Below are 23831 nucleotides of genomic sequence, written 5' to 3'. Positions count from 1 at the left end.
AACAACCAATTGTATGGTGTTCACACTCATGTTCATGATTTCCTTAGACTGCTGATAACTGTATAACAACCAATGTTATGGTGTTCACACTCAACTGTTGAGCATGGATTTTGACAAGACTGCTTTGCTATATTCAGTTGAACTAATGCAAGCACGGACATGACTGTATTGTTACATTTCAAATGAAGAGTGCAAGTACTGACATTTCAGTTTAACTATTGCAATCATGCATTGAATTGTCATAAAAAATATACATAATCGAATCTCTCATTTTAGTAATGAGAGCTGTTGACTAATTTATATGATAATGGTATGTCTGATAATTTCATTTTATAGAAAACTTACAAAGTTTAGAACTATTTCATAGCACCTGTTGTAATGGATGAAGTCACCATTGTGGAGTCATATCTGCTTTGGTTCTGCAACAATATTTATTGATAAACTATTCATGGTCTTATTCATCATTGAACTTTTTGGTTTCTTGAGTAAACTAGGGTCGTATTAAGCCTCTCCACTGTCTCATTATAATATATTTAAATTATGTATCATTATTTATCACACCTAGTGTAAAATTATATGTAATTTAAAAAAAAATTGTATAACACATTTTGATACCTAATAATTGGAAATTTAAAATTTATTTTGTAGTATTCTTATTATTCAAGATTACATTAACTGATATGTACAAAGTGCAAGCCTTTGTTGTTTGTTATGAATATTCGTTGTCCCTTATTATCTCCCTTGCAACTGATTCTTTTGTCAATTTTGTTATCACAATAAAACACTGGCAAAAAATTACTACCATTAATAAAAAATATGAATTCAATTTCTACACACACAAAAATAGACAATATTTGACCATTTTATTTTATCAAACAAAGCTCAGCAACAGCTTACATCATCAAATTGTTAAACAAATTAAAAAAAAAAAACTTTGTAACAGTTCACTTGCAAAATTTGCAAGAGTGAATAATAAAATAAAATGAAACAATAATAATGTAAAAGATGACTTAAAAAAAAACCTTCATCCACCCATAATGCATCTGTATTGACATAAAAGTTAACTGTCCATATTATCCGCATCTTGAAACTGATCAGAATCTGTGGGCGGTTCATGACCTGAAAAATAATTTTTTAAATATTTTAAAAACGTGAATGAATAAAGATATAATAGAACAAACAGAAAGCTATTTCTAGCTGTCACATATTGGAGCTACGTCACATACTGATGCTATGTCACATACTGGAGCTATCTCACAAACTGTCGCTATGTACAACAAGCCATTGAAGAGGAAATAAAAATGTACTATTTTTTATCTGTGACAATCTGAAACCATTATCCTTTTTAATTTAAAATGTATGTTTTTTGTTTTAGATAATTACCCCCCCCCCCCCATAATAAATTGATCTAATACTAAATAAATTTTATGTGGAACCCAGCATAAATTAACCCTTAATAACTAAAGTTATCTACAACAAAAAAAGGTGTGAAGTGATTTTTTTCTTATCAAGAAAATCTTAAAATCTTTAACCTTTAGTTACACAAAATATATGGCCATTTTTACCATTAAAAGAACAGAAAATATTTTTACCAAAAATTAGTTCAACCAAAAAATTTGTTTTACCATTATTTAAACGAAATAAATATTTATATCATTAGTTCAAGCAAAAAATACTTTTACCCTAATATTCTGACCAACAGAAATATTTTTACCGTTAGTTATCCTCATTTCGCTTGTGCGAGTGGAGAGGTCAGCATCACCTTGTCCAGCACCCAAAAGTTGATTCAACCTCTCCAGCTGTATTCTGCCCTGATCTGTAAGAAGGATCTCACTTTCTTCTGTGTCATAGATAGCTAAAAATTAAAAAATTTAAAAGTTGATTATTTTTAAGCTTTTTGAAGGAATAACAGATTGTCTAAATATCTGGAGAATGCATTGCTGCCTAAAAAGAATCAAGGTTTAAAAAGCTTACCATCACCACTACCTTCTTCAGCATCTTCAAAATCATCACCAGACAACTGACAGTCACTGTCTGGATGGAGTGTCTGACAATTTGCCAAGGCTTCAAACATGGCTTGTACTAAAATATTTAAGAGAAACTATTATTCAATATAACGGATCAGGCCTTAATTTTAAAATACTATTAATATTTGCAGAGTAACAGAAAATAAATAAAATTAAGTTAACTCACAGGATTCTTTATTTTGTGGAATGAATCGAATTTCTGTTAATTCATTTACTGAATCGTTGTCTCTTTCATTTTCATCTTCATCTGATTCATTTTCATCCTTTAACCCTGTTATATTTAAAAGAACGTGAATGATAAGTGGTTAATTTAAAAAATATTTTAAATATACTGCTAAATTAAAAGCAGAAAAGTTTACATCCGATAAATATCAAGCAAAATAAATGGGACAAAAAGCTGTCATTACTATCCAGGATAAGTACATGATGACTGTACATATTTGATAAACTTGATTTACCTGGAACTTTTCCTTCATAATGACACAACAGGTGTTCATGTGGGAAATTTGTAAGATCTCTTGAAATGGCATGTAAACAAATGAGTTTGTATTCCAACTGAATGCCTTGATCATTATCATTCAGCCACAAAACAGAACTGAAACAATTTAAAAAGGTTGTTTAAACTATACAAATATCTTCCTGGAAGTAAATATAAGTAAAACGATTAACATTAATAATTAAATCATTGTAATGGGTATTGATATTTATTAAACTTATTGAAAGAGAAAAAAAAGGAGTTGACACAGAAGTGTTCATAGATTAACATACAATGTGCCAAACGCGGTAGTTTTAAAAAAAAACTTCCAAAACAAATAGCTATATGTCAAAAACTGACAAAGTGTATACAGCTATGTTTGTCCACACAATTTAAAAAATAAATTTTTATTTTTACAATAAAAAAGAAAAATCACAATTTTTTTTGCTGTGTACTGTTAATTAATAAAATTAACAAAATTAATTTTTAAGAATTTAATTTGAATGATACCATTGTGTAAAAGAACTGTAGGCAACATCTCTGAAGCCCCTTTTCTTAATGCTAATGTCACATGTGTGATAGTAACTTAAGTTAGTAGGCCTATCAGGTAAGCTAATGTGAACTAATAATAATGAACCCAAGTAGGCCTACATTTTTCTACATTACCAACAATTATATAATGATGTATGCTTTAGTGTCTTTATGAACCCATATCATATAGGATCTATATTACAGCAGTATTACTATTTACTGGTTTGAGGAAAAACAAAAGCGATGCCATCGACATTGTCAACTAGCAATGTTCTTGCTACAACATATGACTGTAGTATGCTCTAGGGCTACTATCACTACTGATATCTAAATTAAGGTGAACCAACAAGATAACGTGAGCAGGCAATCATAGAATAAGAATGTAGTCATAGACTCATAGATATAGAAGATCTGATCTAGGAGCTATGATGTTAAGACTTGAGAATTGACCCGTTATACAGCAGGTATGTCTTGCATGTAATCTATTGTTTAAGGTACACAAAATCGGCCTAGGCTAGTAATGTGCGACAAAGTTGCCTCATTGTTAGGGCTTTAATAGAAGTATATTGTGATATATTTTTGTCAAATATTATAGGCCTAGATAATTGAATAATAAACCAAAATCAATGGCTAAATATATCAATATAGGCCAGAAATTAAATTTAAACGGCAGTGTTTGCTAGCAAAATATTTGCTATATAAACAGCAGCCATTTGTAAAATAGAGTGGCTTTCCCTGAATCTCCCGCTATAAGTTTACCAAAAAAAATTTAAACAAGATAGCTGCTAAAGTAAATGAGCTTTGCTGTAGGCCTATCTGATGAAAACATCACTAGACTAGTCTTTATTTATTACTTTAAGCCACTTTAAGGTTTTAATACATATGTTTAAAACCAGGTAGATTCTAGGCCTACATGAATGAAACTTTAAAACATTTTTGCAACTTTCATAACATAAATGTCATGATTCATGATAAATCTCCCTTAAAATTTGAAATAATTAATTAGGGCCTAGGCCTACTAAAATAAAAATTTAATGAGGCATCTTCTTTTCACATTCACATTATTACTAGCCTCTGCCGCTTTTACGTACTTAGTCTTAAAGCGATAGATTACAGTCTTGCATTTTATTTCCTTGCCATTTCGCGTTTTCCAAAGACCCGGGGACTAGATCTAGATTTAGTCGACGCTAGACACGAGTTTTTTTTTTGGGTTTTTTTTTGCCTATTTCAATGACTATTTCAAGAGAATCAAATCTACCTTTCAGTGATGTACAGGCTGCCACTGCCAATATCACTACCTTCTATGTTTGCTGTAACGTTTGATTCAGTGTGGTGAATACCTTCCGATGGTACCGAATGATTAATTAACAATACCATGATTTTTGTTTAATATTTTTGATGAAGCAGTTTCACGTTTTCCGCGTAGAAAAAACAACAGGAACTCGAATAGTAATAAGTCAGAGTCACCTCCCATTTTTATTAATTTTTCGTCGAAAAATAATATTATTTTTAACTAATAGAACTTTAAAAAAAAATTAAAACAGGCCAACGAATCAGGCCTACAATCAATCAGAGTTTCTTCCAAGCCTCATTTCGGGGGGGGGGGGGGGGGTAGAGCATGTTTTTTATGTAGGGTTGAGTCAAATGGCATTTATATAGATTAAGATAGCCCTACATCTATAATCTATAAGATAGCCCTGTTTGCAGAGATGTGATAACCCTTCAATCTCGTCCACATGTCGGTGGAAGGGTTCCTATAAATCACTTTTGTTAACTGGGAGCAGAGGTGGACTCACCCGCCAATCTACCGGGAAAAAATCCCTGGCTGGGTGGGAGGGTCGGGTCCTGTGTCCGTCATCACATTAAATTTAATTCCTGAATAATTGCTATTACAGCAACAACAAAACATAATATAAATAAATTTTGCTTTCTTTTGTTTATAAGGGGTCGTCCATAAATGACGTCACACTCGTAGGGGGATTGGGGGTCCCTAATTTTGTGTTCAGATGGTGGGAAATCACATTTTTGCATTATAAAAAAAGCAATGTTAGAAAACGAATTTTAGACGTTATTTCGCGCTTTAGAAAACTGTTTTAATAAATCGTAATAGGAATTGACAGAGTTCGGACAAGATTTTAGAAAAATATCGATGTTTTAAAAAACAATTCAAATGCAATTTTGAGGGGGGGGGGGGGGTTTTAGGGGGTCATCCATAAATGACGTCAAGCTTTTTTGACGATTTTTACCTCCCCCCCTCCCCTCCGTCACACGTCACATAAAACCAGACCCCCTAAAATGACGTCACACATCAGTTCGAGTAACTGGGTTGATAGAAATCGCTTGAGATTTTGATTTGTTATCTCCCCTTTAGTATTAAATATAATAATCGGTATATTGATTTTAAGTATTAATTTAACATTTAATTTGATAATATTCATGCATTGTAATCGGAGATGTATGTATCTAGTCTAGACAGTTTGAAATGGAATTGCCGATTATATAGATTTGCAACAAAATCCACCAACAGACATTTTGAGCTAAGTCAAACCTTAAAATAAAATAAAAAAAGCAATGGCTCGACATGTAATTAAATCATGGTGTTTATATTTATAAGCCTGTATTTAGTTCACAAGTATATTATATGTTTGCTTATTTGTGTTAGATGGTTTATGGCAAATCTTATAATCCGCCTTTGACCAATTCTAATACAGCTATTTCCATTAACTTTTCATATACGTTTATATGCAAGAATATCTGTTTTTGCTCTAATTAGACATTAGATTTGTCATTAAAATATATTTAGAAGACTACTAAATTAAATAATAATACGAGAGATAATATATATATATATGTATATATATATATATATATGGCATATATATGCTTAAATATGGAATAAAATATATGAGACACATGACACTAATGGAGTTAGGGGGTCATCCATTAAATGAGATTACGCGTATGATGTATCTCCCCCTTCAAACATCAAAACCCATCTACTCCTCTAGTGGAGTGTGAAGACGGACCCCTAGGGTGCGAATTACGAGAACAGGGCTATTTTAAACTTGCTACTATAAAATGTTTTGTTTAATACTTATAATGGGGAAATATGGATGTTGGCAGTACATTATATTTTATTAATGCCTAGGATCTAGATCTAGTCTATGGTAAATTTTCCAAAATCTATCTTTAGTTTGAAATTTCAAGAAAAATAAGCAATTTCTAATTTTTAGAATTTACTAATTACTAGGCATACAATCCATGATTTGAGTTATCTCTTTGTCGTATTTTAACAACATTCGGAATTAATAGGAAGATCTAGAATTTAAAAAAAAATTGCCCACATTCAATAAGGATACATACACTCTAATTTAGGAACAGGACCTACGAATTAATTATCTTTTTACACAGGGATTTAAAAAAAATGATACCGCTTATTTTTATGAGTAACTATAGACGCACAAATTCCTACTGCCATTTCATAACGTTATAATTTTGAAAAACCTGGCTAAGTGAATCGAATGGTGACGAACCAGAGAAGAGGGTGGCAGAGAATCAAACGTCACTTAAGAAAGTATGTAGACTACACGTAGATCATAGATCTGGTAGATTTATATTCTATATTTCAGTTTCATCATTGTTTTAAGAATTTCCTCGAGGCGAGGTCCCTCGATTTTAGCTGCTAGATTCATATCCTAATTACTACAGTACTAATTACTTAGACTAGGACCTAGTGTCCTAGTCCTAGTCAATAATAATTCCTAAATTATTAAATTAAAATTAGGCCTAGATCTAGATCTAGCTAGGCCTAATAAAATAATTAAATTTAAAAATAAATTAACCAGTGCTAGAGAAGTAGAGATGGTGTGTATAATAATAATTAATTATAATTAATGTAGGTATTCTAGCTCTACTCACTTGTGTAGTACACAAGTTCAAGTAGAATCTATTAGTATTAGTGTAGAGTGTAGTTCATTAGTTCAAAAGTCAACTCATTTAGTTTTACTGACATTTAGTTTTAGGACCCTACTTGCCTGTTAGAACTTAGATCTAGAGATCTAGATCTATTCTAGATTTACTAGCCAATAGACAGACACCACTCATCACTACTGTCCCTAGAGCCTAGATATAGACTATATCTGATAAAAATAAAGGTCACAGAAACAAGTGAACTCTACTCTACTTGCCCCATAGACCTTCAGGTTTGAAAGAGAACTTTACTTACTCTCACTAGATCTAGCTAGATCAGTGGCTCAAAACCTAGTTTTGATCTAACCCCAGTGAGTAAGTCTCAAGGGTTTGGAGGAGGTCAAGACACTCACCTGACTCTTATGATTTGCTATAGGATTCTGTCAATTCAGTCCACTGACAATTTCAGATTTAATACAACAGCATAACATTAAAATAAATTACGCCAGAGCAAGATACCACGTTTCAGTTTCTATATCGTGGAAACCTTTTTGGAGGATTGAAAAAGAATGGCACTAAACAAAAAAAAAACAGTTCTTTTGAAATTCTCGTACACTGTACAATAAAATATATTAATTCCACAAAATTAGATATAGGCCTAAAGAATTCAGGATAAAAGAAGAGAAAATAAAAAATTGCAGCTGACCAGCAAAAAAAAATTGAAATTAAATAGAAATTCAAATAGAAAACATAGTAGGCCTGTTATAATATTTTCCCTTTAAATTACCTCACCTACCATCATAAGAAGGGAAAACAGCTGCATTAGAAGTCTTGGATGTAAAAAAAGGATGGTGCTAACTAATCTGCCTTTTTGCTTTCACCTTGGAAAGCTTGGTGTTACGTAGGTGAGAAATGTTTTTTAGTGATCATATAGGCCTAAAAGTTTTAAGGAAGTGAGATATTTTGAAGAGCGAATAGAGGTATTGATTGATTCCTCTTAGATCTCTTTTCTGTTTGACCTCGATCGTAATAAATGACAGAATACACTATCTCTGTTTGGCTTATATCTAAGAACAGAAATCTATGTTACCTACAAAGTAATTTGAAGTTTTAATAGTTTATGGTGGTGTCAGGTGTGGCTTTGTTGTCCCTAAGAAGAATAAAGTATGTTAAAATTATAGTTCTGGCAACAGATGTCTTGCTTTTTGCTTACAGTTGCAGCTTAGATCTGTATTTATCCTTTTGACACAACAAGTATTGTTGGACAACAAAAACTTATTTATGAAATTCCCATCCTCAGCTGTCTAATCAACAATAAACATGCAAAATTACTTTAAGTTTGGGGTCATCCATAAATGACGTCACACTTTTTTCGACGATTTTTACCTCCCCCCCTCCCCTCCGTCACACGTCGTCACAAAAAGCCAGACCCCCCCCCTAAAATGACGTCACACCTCAACCTACAACCCCCCTCAAAATTGCAGTTGAATTTTTTAAAACATCGATATTTTTCCAAAATCTTGTCTAAACTATTACAATTTATTAGAACAGTTATCTAAAACGCGAAATAACGTCTAAAATTCGTTTTCTAACATTGCTTTTTTATAATGCAAAAATGTGACGTCGCAACATCTGACCCCCTCCCCCTCATCACACATCGTCACAAAATTACGGACCCCCCCTCCCCCCTACGAGTGTGACGTCATTTATGGATGACCCCTTTGACGCTAGTATTTTGAACAATTAATATGTGAAAAATATTCCCAAACCAGTGTCATATATGAGAGTTGTCTGCAGAAGCCAAATAACCCTAGGTGCCTTTTATTGTGCTTTATCCCCAGCTGAGAATTCTTTTAATATCCTGATCTAGAAGATCTGGATAGGATAAGATTAATAATAGATCTAATTGTGAAAGGTATACTAATTTAGACCTTACTAAAATTAGCTAATAATTGTACTACTAGTTATTTTTATTGATGGATGATATTTAGTAATTCCCCATGTAGTATCTGGCTTGGTAACTGGACAAACAATAGTTGGGTTTATTGCAGTAAGTTAAATATAGTACTTTAAAAAAATAGATTTCCACCTAAAATCCTAACCGAAATAAAAAAGGGCCTGTTAAATTTTAGCCCAATCTATTTTAATTTTCTTCAAATAGACCTACATTATAAAGCCTATTAAAAACGTTTTAGGTTAGTTTTTAAAATTAGATTTGGACTTCCACTGGCTAAGGTTTGTAGCTATGTAGGTTTTAATAAAATACTAATTAGCTCTAAATTTTACTAAAATAATAATAATTAAGGAATTTCACTTATTAGCCACTAGCATGATTAACCTGCTATATTGCTGTAAACACAAAAATCAGACAATAACTTTACCTATTTAGTCATAGCCTACTAGACGCATTACACATACAATAATAATAGGCCTACACTGAATTATTTTTTCCTTCTGGTAGGGTAATACAGTGTCCTGTCAATGTCTGTTTTTCTGCCAGTCTTGCCATAAGGGGAACAGTTTAGTCAGGGTTACAATGAAAACAAAAACAATTGATACATTCATAGTGAAGAATACTGAAGTAACCTTTACAATTACCTAGTCCTATTTTTCTTTGTAAAACTAAAAATATCTTGGCACATGACCTCTAATAGCTCCTCAGATAAGATTTTAAAATGGCATTTATTTTACTCAACACCTTTGTATGCTTATTATTGTTTTTGTTTTTTGTCCCCAACAGCAGATTTCTTCCATCCAGTCACTCGCCAGTCTGTGTCTAAAAAAGCGATTGATAGGTCTGGTTTCAAGCCTGGGTTGACCAGCTTGCTCCATGTCAATCATTCCAAGACATGGCACACTCAGATCATCAGAAAAATGATGGCTGGTTCGACTGGGCATACAAAGGCGTAGACCCATCCTTTCCAGGCAACGGTGGGCTTGAGTGTCGTGATTTTCTAAGCATCTCTCAACGCTGCTGGGAGAGTGTGGGGGCTTCCATTGTTGCAGTACTTGCACTCCTCTATGCCTACCCGCGCCTGCGTCTTCCCAGACCATGCCCCTGTGGCTATCGGAAGAATTCAGAGCCACTGGGCAAAAGGCTTCTCCTGCTCCTGATGTGTTTGACGTTTGGAATTGAACTAGGATTCAAGCTAGCTACACGCCAGATGATCTGGATAGGGAACCCTTGCCACCTTGCTACCATGATACAGGTAGGTCAAGTGCTGTGTAAAATGTTCTGTACAATTCTAAGTTTCTTGTATGTTGTCAATGTACATGTTATTTTGATTGTTCTGGCTCTAATTTCATACATATACTTTAAAAGATGATCATCCTTTCAAAATAATGAATTGTATATTTTTTTTTAAAGAATCTATGTAAATAAATTTAAAAAACATGCATATTTAAAAAATACAAACCAACTTTCCCTCTCACTTCTGGATAAGCAGACCAGATTTTCTAATATAACTTTATACATGGTTGTTTTCACCACTATTTAACAGTTGCATTTTGTTCTCCATTTATAGTTAAATGAGATAAAGTTTGAATATTCTCCAGTCCCCTCCACCATGATAGTCAGTTATTAGACAACTGCACACAGACTGACATCACAGAAGCTCCACTTCCCTTCCCCTCTAAAGAAATACAAATTTACTTTTTTTGGCCCTTTCAGTAGTTTCAGAACATATGATTTGTCACATTTTATGGGAACACCACCCCACCACATCTAATCATTTAACTAACCCCTACCCTTTACCTCAGTTATTTAGTCACCCACCCTCACAGGTACTAAATGTCCCCACAAAGGTATCACACTTCCCAGTCACAGTTTCCCCATCCACCAACTGACCACACATTACGCCTACCTTCTCCACCCCAGCCCCAATCATGACTTTTTTATACTTAGAGTGGTCACTTCTTCGTCTGGTTAAGGATTAACATTATAAAGTTCTATGGGTTTATTTTACATAACCATATATCTAAGCTTTTTTTTCTAGTATCTCTGGGGTCAAACTCATAGGGTCATAAGGGGTAATTTTGTGGCGGTGTGTGATGAGGGGGAGGAGGGGTGTTCAGATGGTGTCACGTCACACTTTTGCATTATAAAAAAGCAATGCTAGAAAATTTAGCCGTTATTCCGCGTTTTAGAAAACTGTTTTAATAAATTGTAATAGGAATTAATTAAAACACTATGTTGACCGAGTTCAGACAAGATTTGGGAAAAATATCGCTGTTTTTTTAAAGAAAAATTCAAATGCAATTTTGAGTGGACGAGGATTGCAGGCTGAGGTGTGACGTCATTTTAGGGTGGTGGTCTGGTTTTTTGTGACGATGTGTGACGGAGGAGGGGGAGGTAAAAAATCGTCCAAAAAGCGTGACGTCATTTATGGATGACCCCCTCTACCCTAGTAAAAAAACCTTTAGCGATACACATGACATAACCCTACATGTCAATCTGATTGCTGGGCAAGAATGTATGGGATATTTTTTCCTGTACCAGCTCTTGTTTTGTTTTTAAAATATCTTCCCTTTAAAGTACAAGGTGGGAGTTATCTCCACGTTAGTGTTAGCTATCTTATCGCCAACTTCCTCCATGCTAGTTTTGAAGACGAAATTCTATTAAAACCGCCTGTGGCAAACTTCCTTTTTAGAGCCCCACATAGTTTTATTCTCAAGTGATAAGCATTAGGGTATTTCTAAAATTTCATTTTAGCTGATTTTTCTTCCGACTATTTCAATAAATCGTCAATTTGGGTAAAATGTAAACACTACCGTATAGTCACCTACGTAATTCAACACTTTCTTGTTAAACCACCAGCATTAGCCTTGTGGGTGATCGGTGGTCTAGTCAAGCGTAGTCCCCTGTGATAATTACCCACCCTTCTTGCGTTACATAATTTTTTGTCCTGCCTCTTTTTAATTTTCCCTGGGTAATCAAGGCGAGGTTCTGTCTTGCTATGCTGGTGGTGCTTATATTGCTTAACGTTTCATCCGTCCTGTGTTTAAGCTATAGGCTGCATTGGCTACATACATTGTTTCACATCCATGAGAAGCGTTGTTCTATAGGATAGGGATTGTTGTATTTGTAGCGCTAGTTGTGTTGACGTTGAATGTGAACAACAGTAGGCTTGTGAATGCTTGGTTATACCTACATTTCACTAATGGGAAGACCGTGAAGTTAAAGGGTTCAACACATGTTTAAATTCATTATTGTTGAAAACATTTTGATAAATCAGCTTTCACAGTGATGGTTGGTTTGTGTGGTGTTGTGGACGGGGAAGTTTTGGTGAAATATAATCACAAATCAAGGGTCATCCATAAACGCTTTCAGATTTTCAGACGATCCCCCCCCCCTCTAAAATGATGTCATTCGTCAATGTTTCATTACGCTTTCCGACACCCCCCCCCATGTTTCACACAAAATTTCGACTTCTTCACTCTAGGAGTGTGACGTTGTTTATAAACGACCCCTAACCGTAACGTAATCTTTGGTAATGTTGATAAGAATCTGATAGTTTTCTGACCCGACCCTATCTCCTACTGCAGTGTTCACCTTGCCAATGTTGATTACAACTCAAAGAGTGGTTGTTATCAGGAAGAGCTTGGGTTGTCCTGTCAACCACTTGGATGAGACTGGGTGTTGTTCGTGTGGTGGGACACATGGTGTTCGTATGATGGGACTGGGTGTTGTTCGTGTGGTGGGACACATGGTGTTGTTCGTATGATGGGACTGGGTGTTGTTCGTGTGATGGAACACATGGTGTTGTTCGTGTGATGAGACTGGGTTTTGTTCGTGTGATGGGACTGGGTGTTGTTCGTGTGGTGGGACACATGGTGTTGTTCGTGTGATGAGACACATGGTGTTGTTCGTGTGGTGGGACTGGGTGTTGTTCGTGTGGTGGGACTGGGTGTTGTTCGTGTGATGGGACTGGGTGTTGTTCGTGTGGTGGGACACATGGTGTTGTTCGTGTGGTGGGACTGGGTGTTGTTCGTGTGATGGGACTGGGTGTTGTTCGTGTGATGGGACACATGGTGTTGTTCGTGTGGTGGGACACATGGTGTTGTTCGTGTGATGGGACTGGGTGTTGTTCGTGTGATGGGACTGGGTGTTGTTCGTGTGGTGGGACTGGGTGTTGTTCGTGTGATGGGACTGGGTGTTGTTCGTGTGGTGGGACTGGGTGTTGTTCGTGTGATGGGACACATGGTGTTGTTCGTGTGATGGGACTGGGTGTTGTTCGTGTGATGGGACACATGGTGTTGTTCGTGTGGTGGGACTGGGTGTTGTTCGTGTGGTGGGACACATGGTGTTGTTTGTGTGATGAGACTGGGTGTTGTTCGTGTGGTGGGACACATGGTGTTGTTCTTGTGGTGGGACACATGGTGTTGTTCGTGTGGTGGGACACATGGTGTTGTTCGTGTGGTGGGACACATGGTGTTCGTGTGATGGGACTGGGTGTTGTTCGTGTGATGAGACTGGGTGTTGTTCGTGTGGTGGGACTGGGTGTTGTTCGTGTGATGGGACTGGGCGTTGTTCTTGTGATGGGACTGGGTGTTGTTCGTGTGATGGGACACATGGTGTTGTTCGTGTGATGGGACTGGGTGTTGTTCGTGTGATGAGACTGGGTGTTGTTCGTGTGATGGGACACATGGTGTTGTTCGTGTGATGAGACTGTGTTGTTCGTGTGATGAGACTCGGTGTTGTTCGTGTGATGAGACTGGGTGTTGTTCGTGTGATGGGACACATGGTGTTGTTCGTGTGATGGGACTGGGTGTTGTTCGTTTGATGAGACTGGGTGTTGTTCGTGTGATGGGACTGGGCGTTGTTCTTGTGATGAGACTGGGTTTTGTTCGTGTGGTGGGACACATGGTGTTGTTCGTGTGATGGGGCTGGGTGTTGTTCGTATGATGAGACTGGGTGTTGTTCGTGTGATGGGACTGGGTGTTGTTCGTGTGATGAGACTGGGTGTTGTTTGTGTGATGAGACTGGGTGTTGTTCGTGTGATGGGACTGGGTGTTGTTCGTGTGATGGGACTGGGTGTTGTTCGTGTGATGAGACTGGGTGTTGTTCATGTGATGAGACTGGGTGTTGTTCGTGTGATGAGACTGGGTGTTGTTCGTGTGATGAGACTGGGTGTTGTTCGTGTGATGAGACTGGGTGTTGTTCGTGTGATGAGACTGGGTGTTGTTCGTGTGATGAGACTGGGTGTTGTTCGTGTGGTGGGACACATGGTGTTGTTCGTGTGGTGGGACACATGGTGTTGTTCGTGTGATGAGACTGGGTATTGTTCGTGTGATGAGACTGGGTGTTGTTCGTGTGATGAGACTGGGTGTTGTTCGTATGATGGGACTGGGTGTTGTTCGTATGATGGGACTGGGTGTTGTTCGTGGGATGAGACTGGGTGTTGTTCGTGTGATGAGACTGTGTTGTTCGTGTGATGAGACTCGGTGTTGTTCGTGTGATGAGACTGGGTGTTGTTCGTGTGATGGGACACATGGTGTTGTTCGTGTGATGGGACTGGGTGTTGTTCGTTTGATGAGACTGGGTGTTGTTCGTGTGATGGGACTGGGCGTTGTTCTTGTGATGAGACTGGGTTTTGTTCGTGTGGTGGGACACATGGTGTTGTTCGTGTGATGGGGCTGGGTGTTGTTCGTATGATGAGACTGGGTGTTGTTCGTGTGATGGGACTGGGTGTTGTTCGTGTGATGAGACTGGGTGTTGTTTGTGTGATGAGACTGGGTGTTGTTCGTGTGATGGGACTGGGTGTTGTTCGTGTGATGAGACTGGGTGTTGTTCGTGTGATGAGACTGGGTGTTGTTCGTGTGATGAGACTGGGTGTTGTTCGTGTGATGAGACTGGGTGTTGTTCGTGTGGTGGGACACATGGTGTTGTTCGTGTGGTGGGACACATGGTGTTGTTCGTGTGATGAGACTGGGTATTGTTCGTGTGATGAGACTGGGTGTTGTTCGTGTGATGAGACTGGGTGTTGTTCGTATGATGGGACTGGGTGTTGTTCGTATGATGGGACTGGGTGTTGTTCGTGGGATGAGACTGGGTGTTGTTCGTGTGATGAGACTGGGTGTTGTTCGTGTGGTGGGACACATGGTGTTGTTCGTGTGGTGGGACACATGGTTTTGTTCGTGTGATGAGACTGGGTGTTGTTCGTGTGATGGGACACATGGTTAGGTTGCTGGTTTCATGTCCCGTGACCCGCCATTCAAACAACAGGTCAATACACGAATTGGCCGATGGTGTTAGTTGTGGGACATGGCAATGTACATTACAACTTATTGTCCTTCCTCTCAGCCCCAAAAATCGCAGCCTTTGTGTGTGTCATGTACAACTTATTGTCCTTCCTCTCAGCCCCAAAAATCGCATCCTTTGTGTGTGTAATGTACAACTTATTGTCCTTCCTCTCAACCCCATACATCGCCGCCCTTCTGTGTGTAGGGGAGTGTGTTAACGTAGGTTGCTAGTGGTAGACAACTGATAAAGAAGTTAGCACGACTTATACGCTGTAACATTTGTGCACAAAAATCAACCTTTTGTAGTTAGTTGAGCTATCGATCATATCAGTAAAAATGATCTCGACGTTAAAAAAGTTTTTGGACCGTTGTAAAGCGAACACCTAACCTTATTACATGTTCCAATTTGTGTTAGGTTCTACCGCCCCCTCTAGCCATAGCAATTTACATTAGTTATTCGTCAACTCTATGCTTATGAACACGATCTGTGAAGGGGAGACTTTAATTATTGGCTTTCTGTATTTTGATTAGATATGTGACTAGCCACCACATTACTATGGTAATAAGATTCTTTGTGTTTTTACATGTGTTCAATCAATGAACTATGATATTTTTTATTACCGTATTTGCTCAATTAAACGACACGTGTTAGTAAAACGTTGCGTGTAAGAATACTCTGACAATTTTTGGAAAGATTCCAGTCGTTTCTATGTCGGCGCTACTGTTCTGGGTAGTTACATGATTTCTGGCGTCGCTATGCTTACGGCCAGTGTTGGGGCGCGCTAATGGGACCACTTGTATGTCTTTAGGGTTTTTTTTTTTTGGGGGGGGGGGGGTTCACTGTTGAAAGTATATATTAATTTCCTATATAAATTCTATTTCGTTTGGAGGGATGTGGTGGGAGGTAGACAAGTTCAACTCAGGATAAGGGCCCGTCAAAATAAAAGTAACGGACCAAAAACCGCAGTTTGCCAGCAAATATCAAGTGGCGACGTTGTAAGACTTTAGTGTAGATCATCTATATACCTTTACGTTATCAGAGTTTCTTCCAGGCATCTCTTCGGGGGGGCTTCGCCCCCCCGAAAATTTTTTACCGCCCCCCCGAACGAAATGAAATTTATATAATTTATATAGAAAATATATACTTTTAACAGTGTCCGCCCCCCCGAAGAAAGTTTACCGCCCCCCCCCCCGGAAAAAAAAGTCTGGAAGAAACACTGTACGTTATGTTATGTGCAGCCAACTCGTAGCGGTCAAAGTTGTGTTGTGTAGGGCCTACACACTGCGGCACTGCAAGAGTAAGTACAGTAGCTGCGCGGCTTCACCCCTGCCGAAATAAAATAAAAAAAAACCATTCTGATATTCTGACTGCCCGCCGCGTGGTTGTAACTAACTAAAAAGTTGACACTATTGTATTTGTTGATCCGTGCGTCTCCCGCCCTGACATTTGCTTTCTTTCAGTATATAGGTACTGGCGATGTCTGTGTTGGGGGGGGGGGGGGGTATAGACTAGAAGGTGGGGGTGGGGATAATTCGCGTCTTGTCCCGGTACTCAATTATTTAACCACTCGTCCAAGAAGAAAACCAGTCATTGTGTAGCAGCCATAGACGAGATCTCGAGATTTCTCTCAAGATTTCCTTTTGTTTAGGGCTTGTCTAAAAGTGCCCGTGTTTACGTCAATAAAAAAATGTATCTAGATATTACACAGCATTCCTGTTATTCTCAGCCCCTCTCATTAAATTTTAATTATATTACACTGCATATTGTTAGGGTCAGGGAAATTTGTGTTGAACTCAATTGTTATACATTTAGAAAACACGGTGTTGGTCCCTCTTACCTCCCCTTGTTGTATTCTCTCCCTTGTCTCTAGCTCAGTTTCCAGAGATTATGCCCACACTTAGCAATTAAATTTTTTAAAGACAGTGAATTACTGCTGCAAAATTATGCTGTTGTGTTTCAGATGTTGCCTTGATGATTGTAGTTTGGTTAGTTTTATTTTGTTAAATCAGAAAAGTATTTATAAAATTGTTTTTGAAGTTCTCAAATAAACAATAGCTTGTCGCAAACAGCAGTGCGAGGTGTGTCATGTGTAAACAGATACTCTTGGTGTGTCATGTGTAACCAGATACTCTTAGTGTGTCATGTGTAACCAGATACTCTTGGCTAGGTGTGTCATGTGTAACCAGATACTCTTGGTGTGTCATGTGTAACCAGATACTCTTGGCTAGGTGTGTCATGTGTAACCAGATACTCTAGGTGTGTCATGTGTAACCAGATACTCTAGGTGTGTCATGTGTAACCAGATACTCTAGGTGTGTCATGTGTAACCAGATACTCTTGGCTAGGTGTGTCATGTGTAACCAGATACTCTAGGTGTGTCATGTGTAACCAGATACTCTAGGTGTGTCATGTGTAACCAGATACTCTTGGCTAGGTGTGTCATGTGTAACCAGATACTCTAGGTGTGTCATGTGTAACCAGATACTCTTGGTGTGTCATGTGTAACCAGATACTCTTGGTGTGTCATGTGTAACCAGATACTCTTGGCTAGGTGTGTCATGTGTAACCAGATACTCTTGGCTAGGTGTGTCATGTGTAACCAGATACTCTTGGCTAGGTGTGTCATGTGTAACCAGATACTCTTGGCTAGGTGTGTCATGTGTAACCAGATACTCTTGGTGTGTCATGTGTAACCAGATACTCTAGGTGTGTCATGTGTAACCAGATACTCTTGGCTAGGTGTGTCATGTGTAACCAGATACTCTTGGTGTGTCATGTGTAACCAGATACTCTTGGCTAGGTGTGTCATGTGTAACCAGATACTCTAGGTGTGTCATGTGTAACCAGATACTCTTGGCTAGGTGTGTCATGTGTAACCAGATACTCTTGGCTAGGTGTGTCATGTGTAACCAGATACTCTTGGCTAGGTGTGTCATGTGTAACCAGATACTCTTGGCTAGGTGTGTCATGTGTAACCAGATACTCTAGGTGTGTCATGTGTAACCAGATACTCATGGTGTGTCATGTGTAACCAGATACTCTTAATTAGGTGTGTCATGTGTAACCAGATACTCTAGGTGTGTCATGTGTAACCAGATACTCTTGGCTAGGTGTGTCATGTGTAACCAGATACTCTAGGTGTGTCATGTGTAACCAGATACTCTTGGCTAGGTGTGTCATGTGTAACCAGATACTCTTGGTGTGTCATGTGTAACCAGATACTCTAGGTGTGACATGTGTAACCAGATACTCTTGGCTAGGTGTGTCATGTGTAACCAGATACTCTAGGTGTGACATGTGTAACCAGATACTCTAGGTGTGTCATGTGTAACCAGATACTCTTGGTGTGTCATGTGTAACCAGATACTCTTGGCTAGGTGTGTCATGTGTAACCAGATACTCTAGGTGTGTCATGTGTAACCAGATACTCTTGGCTAGGTGTGTCATGTGTAACCAGATACTCTAGGTGTGTCATGTGTAACCAGATACTCTAGGTGTGTCATGTGTAACCAGATACTCTAGGTGTGTCATGTGTAACCAGATACTCTTGGCTAGGTGTGTCATGTGTAACCAGATACTCTTGGCTAGGTGTGTCATGTGTAACCATATACTCTTGGTGTGTTATGTGTAACCAGATACTCTTGGTTAGGTGTGTCATGTGTAACCAGATACTTCTGGCTGTATATTGTTATCTGCATGGTGTAAAAGATAATTCCTAGAATCTTCAGACAGGTGTTACTTTACACCTGAATACACCTGTGTAATGAAGGTGTTTGTTGTTATCTGTTTGTACCAAAGTCCTAATTGGCCAGTACAAACAAGTTGTGTGGTTGATGTGAGCTGGCTGGTGTTTAAAGCTACAGTAGGATACATTTTTTACTGCTGGCTCTAACCACCCCCTAGTTTTGGATTGATGGCTAATTAAACTAATAGGTTGGGGCTACTGTCCATTCTACCCCCATACAGCCCAACCCCCAGTTTTATAGTGTGCTCATCTAGAATTGGTGGACCTGAAGATGACCCAGGGTCAAAGTTTAATAAAATTTTCAACCTATTTATGTTATGTGTTATGTAACTGATGTTCGCTAGTTGTTACTTAGTAAAGTAGAAATATACATTTTTGTTCAATAAAATTCAAAGTTTTATATCTTTGTTCTTGTTACCTATACTTATTTTTTACTTAAACTTTTATTGAAAGTGTCTATCATAAATGTAAAGCAATGTATGTGTTCTCCCTTCAGATATTTATCTTAGCTGCCCCTCCTAGCAGGATTGTGACGGCAGCTTTTAGACTACACATGCATATGTTGACTGGTGCACCAATAGCCATCCTTTTTCCTGTGATCAACACTAGGCTGGTCAGTGCTTTTTACTTTCTTCATAGGTTAATGTTGGAAGTAACTTGATCAAGTTGCTGTTGTAAGCAATCAGATTAGGTTACTTTCAAGCTAATCTTATGGTAAAAGTCTGTTACTAATAATAGGAAAGTTCCCCTTTCAGACCTAATGATACATAGAGCAGATGAAGTAGAGTTGCTTTGCTTTGGCATGTGAAGGTGTGGTGTGGTCAGCACTATGCCCAGCAGCCTTTACTTTCCATAAATGTTGAGCCAGGTACCCATTAGAGCTGAGTGTACTCAAGAATATCCTGCGGTCTCAAGTCCAGACTGAGATCCAAACTGGAGCCCAACAATTGAGTGCTCTACTACTCAACCACACTGTCCCGTTCACTAACTAATATGTCTGGCTAAATTATATACCAGCTATCAAGATGTGTTATATTATTGCTGTTTATTAAACTATGTTTGCTCTTATTAGCAACCAAGTTGCTGATCTATTCTAGCAATTATAATCTCAACCTACTCTTGCGCAAAAAAAAAATCTTGATATCTGCATCACCTAAGAAAGAAGAGAAATAAGTGCCCTTTTAATTTAAACAAATGATAATAGTACTTGATTTAACCTTTGGCACACAGGTTTATGTTATGTGACCTTTAGATGAAGATATTAATTTATTGATTTGACCTTTGGTAGGATATTTATTTTGTGTTAGCAATATGAGTGAAGCTTGATGAACTATAACATGCAGTCAATACTTTCTGTCTATTTTGAAATGCGCAACGTGCTAGTGAAAGACAACTAGATTCCCCACAATTTCCACTCTCTATCAAATTTACTGATAGGTGTTCTTGTATTTTACTGTGTGGTGACTGGTTAACTATTTGTACTGGTTCTATGGTGCACCACTTTTATGACTGTCAAACCACTGTGTGGTGACTGGGTTCTATGGTGCACCATCTTGTAGGACCAGTCAAACCACTGTGTGGTGACTGGTTAACTATTTGTACTGGTTCTATGGTGCACCACTTTTATGACTGTCAAACCACTGTGTGGTGACTGGGTTCTATGGTGCACCATCTTGCAAGACCAGTCAAACCACTGTGTGGTGACTGGTTAACTATTTGTACTGGTTCTATGGTGCACCATTTTGATAGACCAGTCAAACCACTGTGTGGTGACTGGTTAACTAAATTAAACTGTGGATGGTTGGGGTTGACCAATAATGTCTTCCTGCTTGACCTAGCTTTTGTCCTGTGTTGAGGCATTGCATACTTTTCCCCTTGATTTATTAGACTAGTGCCAGTGGTGTGTAGTTTTCTAGTGCATAGTTTAGTTGAACTCTACTCTTGTTTCCTTGTGCATAGTTTAGTTGACCTCTACCCTTGTATCCTTGTGTGTAGTTTAACTCTACCCTTGTATCCTTGTGCGTAGTTTAACTCTACTCTTGTTTCCGCAGCTTCCATTTGAGACTGTCGTTTATTTTATCCAACATTTTCTCATGCTGATTATACCCTTCTACTTGCTAAGACATGGAGGTATGTACATACATTTTATTTGTTATGGCTGTACTATTAGAATATGCTCATTAATTTTTGTTATGATACTTAGATTTTTTTTACATCTCCACAGATCCATTTATCCCAGAGAGGCTGACAGATTTTACTTGGTCTATGGTAGCTTTTGGCTTTCTATTTATCTATCACTTCCTGCCTCTCCAGCTTTTAGCATATGTAAGTACCTGTTTAAGGAGTTGTCTAGATAAAAACTCAAGCAATGTTTGTGTGATGTTAGATGCTTTAGATAAGCAATGAGATAAAAATATTTTAGATACTGTTTTTAGTATTTGACATTATTAATTTGGCCCCAAATGTTAAAAAGTAACTCCAACTATGGAGAACATCCAGCTATAGTGAGAATCAAGGCTGCAATATCTGGTAAACTGCTGACAACACTATTTTTTTCTAATGGCTTTTGTTGTGGACAAACAATACTTAACTTCATATTATCAATAGACAGCTAGGATCACTTTAAAATCGTTACTTTTGTTGATTGTAGGTCTGATGCAGGTCTGTATTTAAAAAGTCTACAGCTGTTGGCTTTAAAACAATAAATGCTCATCCCCACTAAGTATTTAGCCAGGTTGTCAGTGAGATCTTATTGATTTAGTCCCTCATGTGTTGTAACCCATTGTTTTGTTTCTGTAGGTCTCCCAGGTCAACCTGAACAACATGCTGTGTCCAGCAGTCTCTGACCCCTTCCATGGTAAATTTTATCGGATATTTGCAATCTGCCACCAGTTTCTACTTATCCCCACATTAGGTAAGCTCTTCGTCGTCCTGGCCAGAGCCTTCAACATCCTACCTTCAGACAACCCGCCCGACGACACCGGGATCTGTGAGGCTTTCTGCTGCACCTCGGGCTGTTCCTGCTACACCTCACGCTGTTCCTGCTACTCCAACTATTGCTGTTCTTCCAACGTCAGCACGGAGGAGACAAACCTGGACACAGGGGACAGCACCGAGGACAGCGGCTTCGCAGGCACCCACAGCACTGCCAGGCGGCGCAGCGGGGCACGGGTGTCCACCTGTAGCTTCCCTCGCAAGAATTCCTATTCCTGCAAGTGTTCTGGCAGCTTCCCTCGCAAGAATTCCTATTCCTGCAAATGTTCTGGCAGCTGCTGCCCTGGCTATGATGATGACTGTCGGCTCTATAACTACAGCAGCAACAGCCAATGTGAGGATAGCCCTGGCTCCGTCATGCACATCGTTAATGGGAAGATTGTTGATGAACCACCCAGAAAAGAACCATCTAGAAAAGACTCAACTAGAAAAGACCCATCTAGAAAAGACAGCTCCTCCACCAGGAAAAGGGCAGTTGAGAAAGAAAGTGCAGACAACACAGAGCCCCAGAAGTTAAGTTTAAGTAGTGATAGATAAGCTATTGATGGTAGAGACGTAGGGTAAAGAATGAGATGTAGGGCACTAAAATTTGATCTATAGGAGAACTACACCATCTGTCTGAGTGTCACTCAATATTACCTGGTGCAGTTTAAAATGTTTTTACATGCCATGTCATTTTTTTAACACACTAGCTCTTCCCAACACATGCGGCTGTCACATTCCTAGTGCAATGTTTGCATTCAGTGGTCGTAATAATTAATGTACTTGGTTATTGATACTGGCAGGTGTTTTACAGTAGTCTAATTGAAATATAATTTGCCTATCACACCTTTAATAGCACCACAGCACACATCACACCTGTCTAATTAATTGATACTAAGCAATGCAACTGGTATTCCCAACATATTTCTAGATTAGCTTCAACTTTTCTCATTCACAAAACAATTTTGACTCTGCTACTTGTTGAAACATTCCTTCATACTTAAATATGGCTCCTGTCTATCTGAGGTTAGTTGTAAATTAAATTCTTGTATGTGAACATTATTATGACTAAAATCCATTGCACTTAAATATTCTTTGATTTGATTACTTATTTTAAAAGGGAGGAATGGCTGTTGGACACTTGCATTGATCCAAAATTAGCTTTTTTTTAAATTTATTATTTCACAAAATGTCTCAAACATTGATTAACACTTATGCTTTAAAAAATTTTGTTTTTATATTAAGGCAAGAGTAAGCACCATTTTAAAAAAAGATATTGTCACATTGCTACCACTTTTCACTCAGTGTAGAAGTGTAATTAAAGCAATGGTTTAAAAACGATTTAGAAATATTTTTTACACCCAGGCAATGTGGCTGCTCAAACACACATGTTGATACAGTAAGGGTTTAGATGCTCACATTGTCTACAGATTAACATTTCACTACGGCCTCCCAGCTCCAGCAAGACCCCAGTTGCTTTATCTAGTCACACCAAAGTATCTGCTGATGACAAGCAGCAATCAGGTGTAATTCTAGAAAGATAAAAACATTGTAACTTATTGTACAGTTGAATCATGACATGAATTCTTTAGCTCAATTGATCAGTTGGTCTGTTGATTTGCTGTCTCTTGGATCATTTTTCTGGTATCTATGGACAGTAATTTGTTGATCAACAAACTTATAAAATGTTGCTCAGTTCAGAGAAAAAATTACATCACATTCTTAACTTACACATAAAATCTATAGCAGAAAATGTTCTTTGATATGCACTAAATATATACAATCATTTACACTCAACTTTTTAAATTAAATTTTAGAGACTGTAAACATCAAACAAAAAAAAGTTTTGTCAATATTTCTACTCCAGAGAAAATGCCATGTTTGAAATGTAAAGTCTCCAAAATGAATAAACCTAATGTTGCTTCA

General features: G+C 37.9%; 2 protein-coding genes across 3 annotated transcripts; one reads left to right on the top strand and one right to left on the bottom strand.

The window, feature by feature from the left end:
- Nucleotides 1-844: 844 nt before the first annotated feature.
- Nucleotides 845-4496, bottom strand: LOC131946363 (methylosome subunit pICln). Its single transcript, XM_059307071.1, has 6 exons — nucleotides 4292-4496; nucleotides 2486-2622; nucleotides 2194-2298; nucleotides 1975-2082; nucleotides 1715-1855; nucleotides 845-1119 (listed from the first exon to the last, which is right to left on the bottom strand). The coding sequence occupies exons 1-6, from the start codon at nucleotides 4408-4410 to the stop codon at nucleotides 1061-1063; spliced, it is 669 nt and encodes a 222-aa protein (XP_059163054.1). The 5' UTR covers nucleotides 4411-4496; the 3' UTR covers nucleotides 845-1060.
- Nucleotides 4497-6549: 2053 nt separating this feature from the next.
- Nucleotides 6550-23831, top strand: LOC131946364 (transmembrane protein 164). Of its 2 annotated transcripts, none has more exons than XM_059307073.1 (6): nucleotides 6550-6607; nucleotides 9686-10151; nucleotides 19426-19542; nucleotides 20981-21059; nucleotides 21154-21254; nucleotides 21729-23831. In XM_059307073.1, the coding sequence occupies exons 2-6, from the start codon at nucleotides 9792-9794 to the stop codon at nucleotides 22458-22460; spliced, it is 1389 nt and encodes a 462-aa protein (XP_059163056.1). In that variant the 5' UTR covers nucleotides 6550-6607; nucleotides 9686-9791; the 3' UTR covers nucleotides 22461-23831. The 2 variants fall into 2 exon arrangements, with proteins under 2 accessions (XP_059163056.1, XP_059163055.1); XM_059307072.1 differs by having other exon boundaries at nucleotides 9683-10151.

This window comes from Physella acuta, unplaced genomic scaffold, assembly GCF_028476545.2.
Source record: "Physella acuta isolate Inbredline_101_S28 unplaced genomic scaffold, ASM2847654v3 ptg000555l, whole genome shotgun sequence".
Classification (NCBI taxonomy): domain Eukaryota; kingdom Metazoa; phylum Mollusca; class Gastropoda; family Physidae; genus Physella; species Physella acuta.
This window is presented reverse-complemented; position numbering and strand designations above follow the sequence as displayed.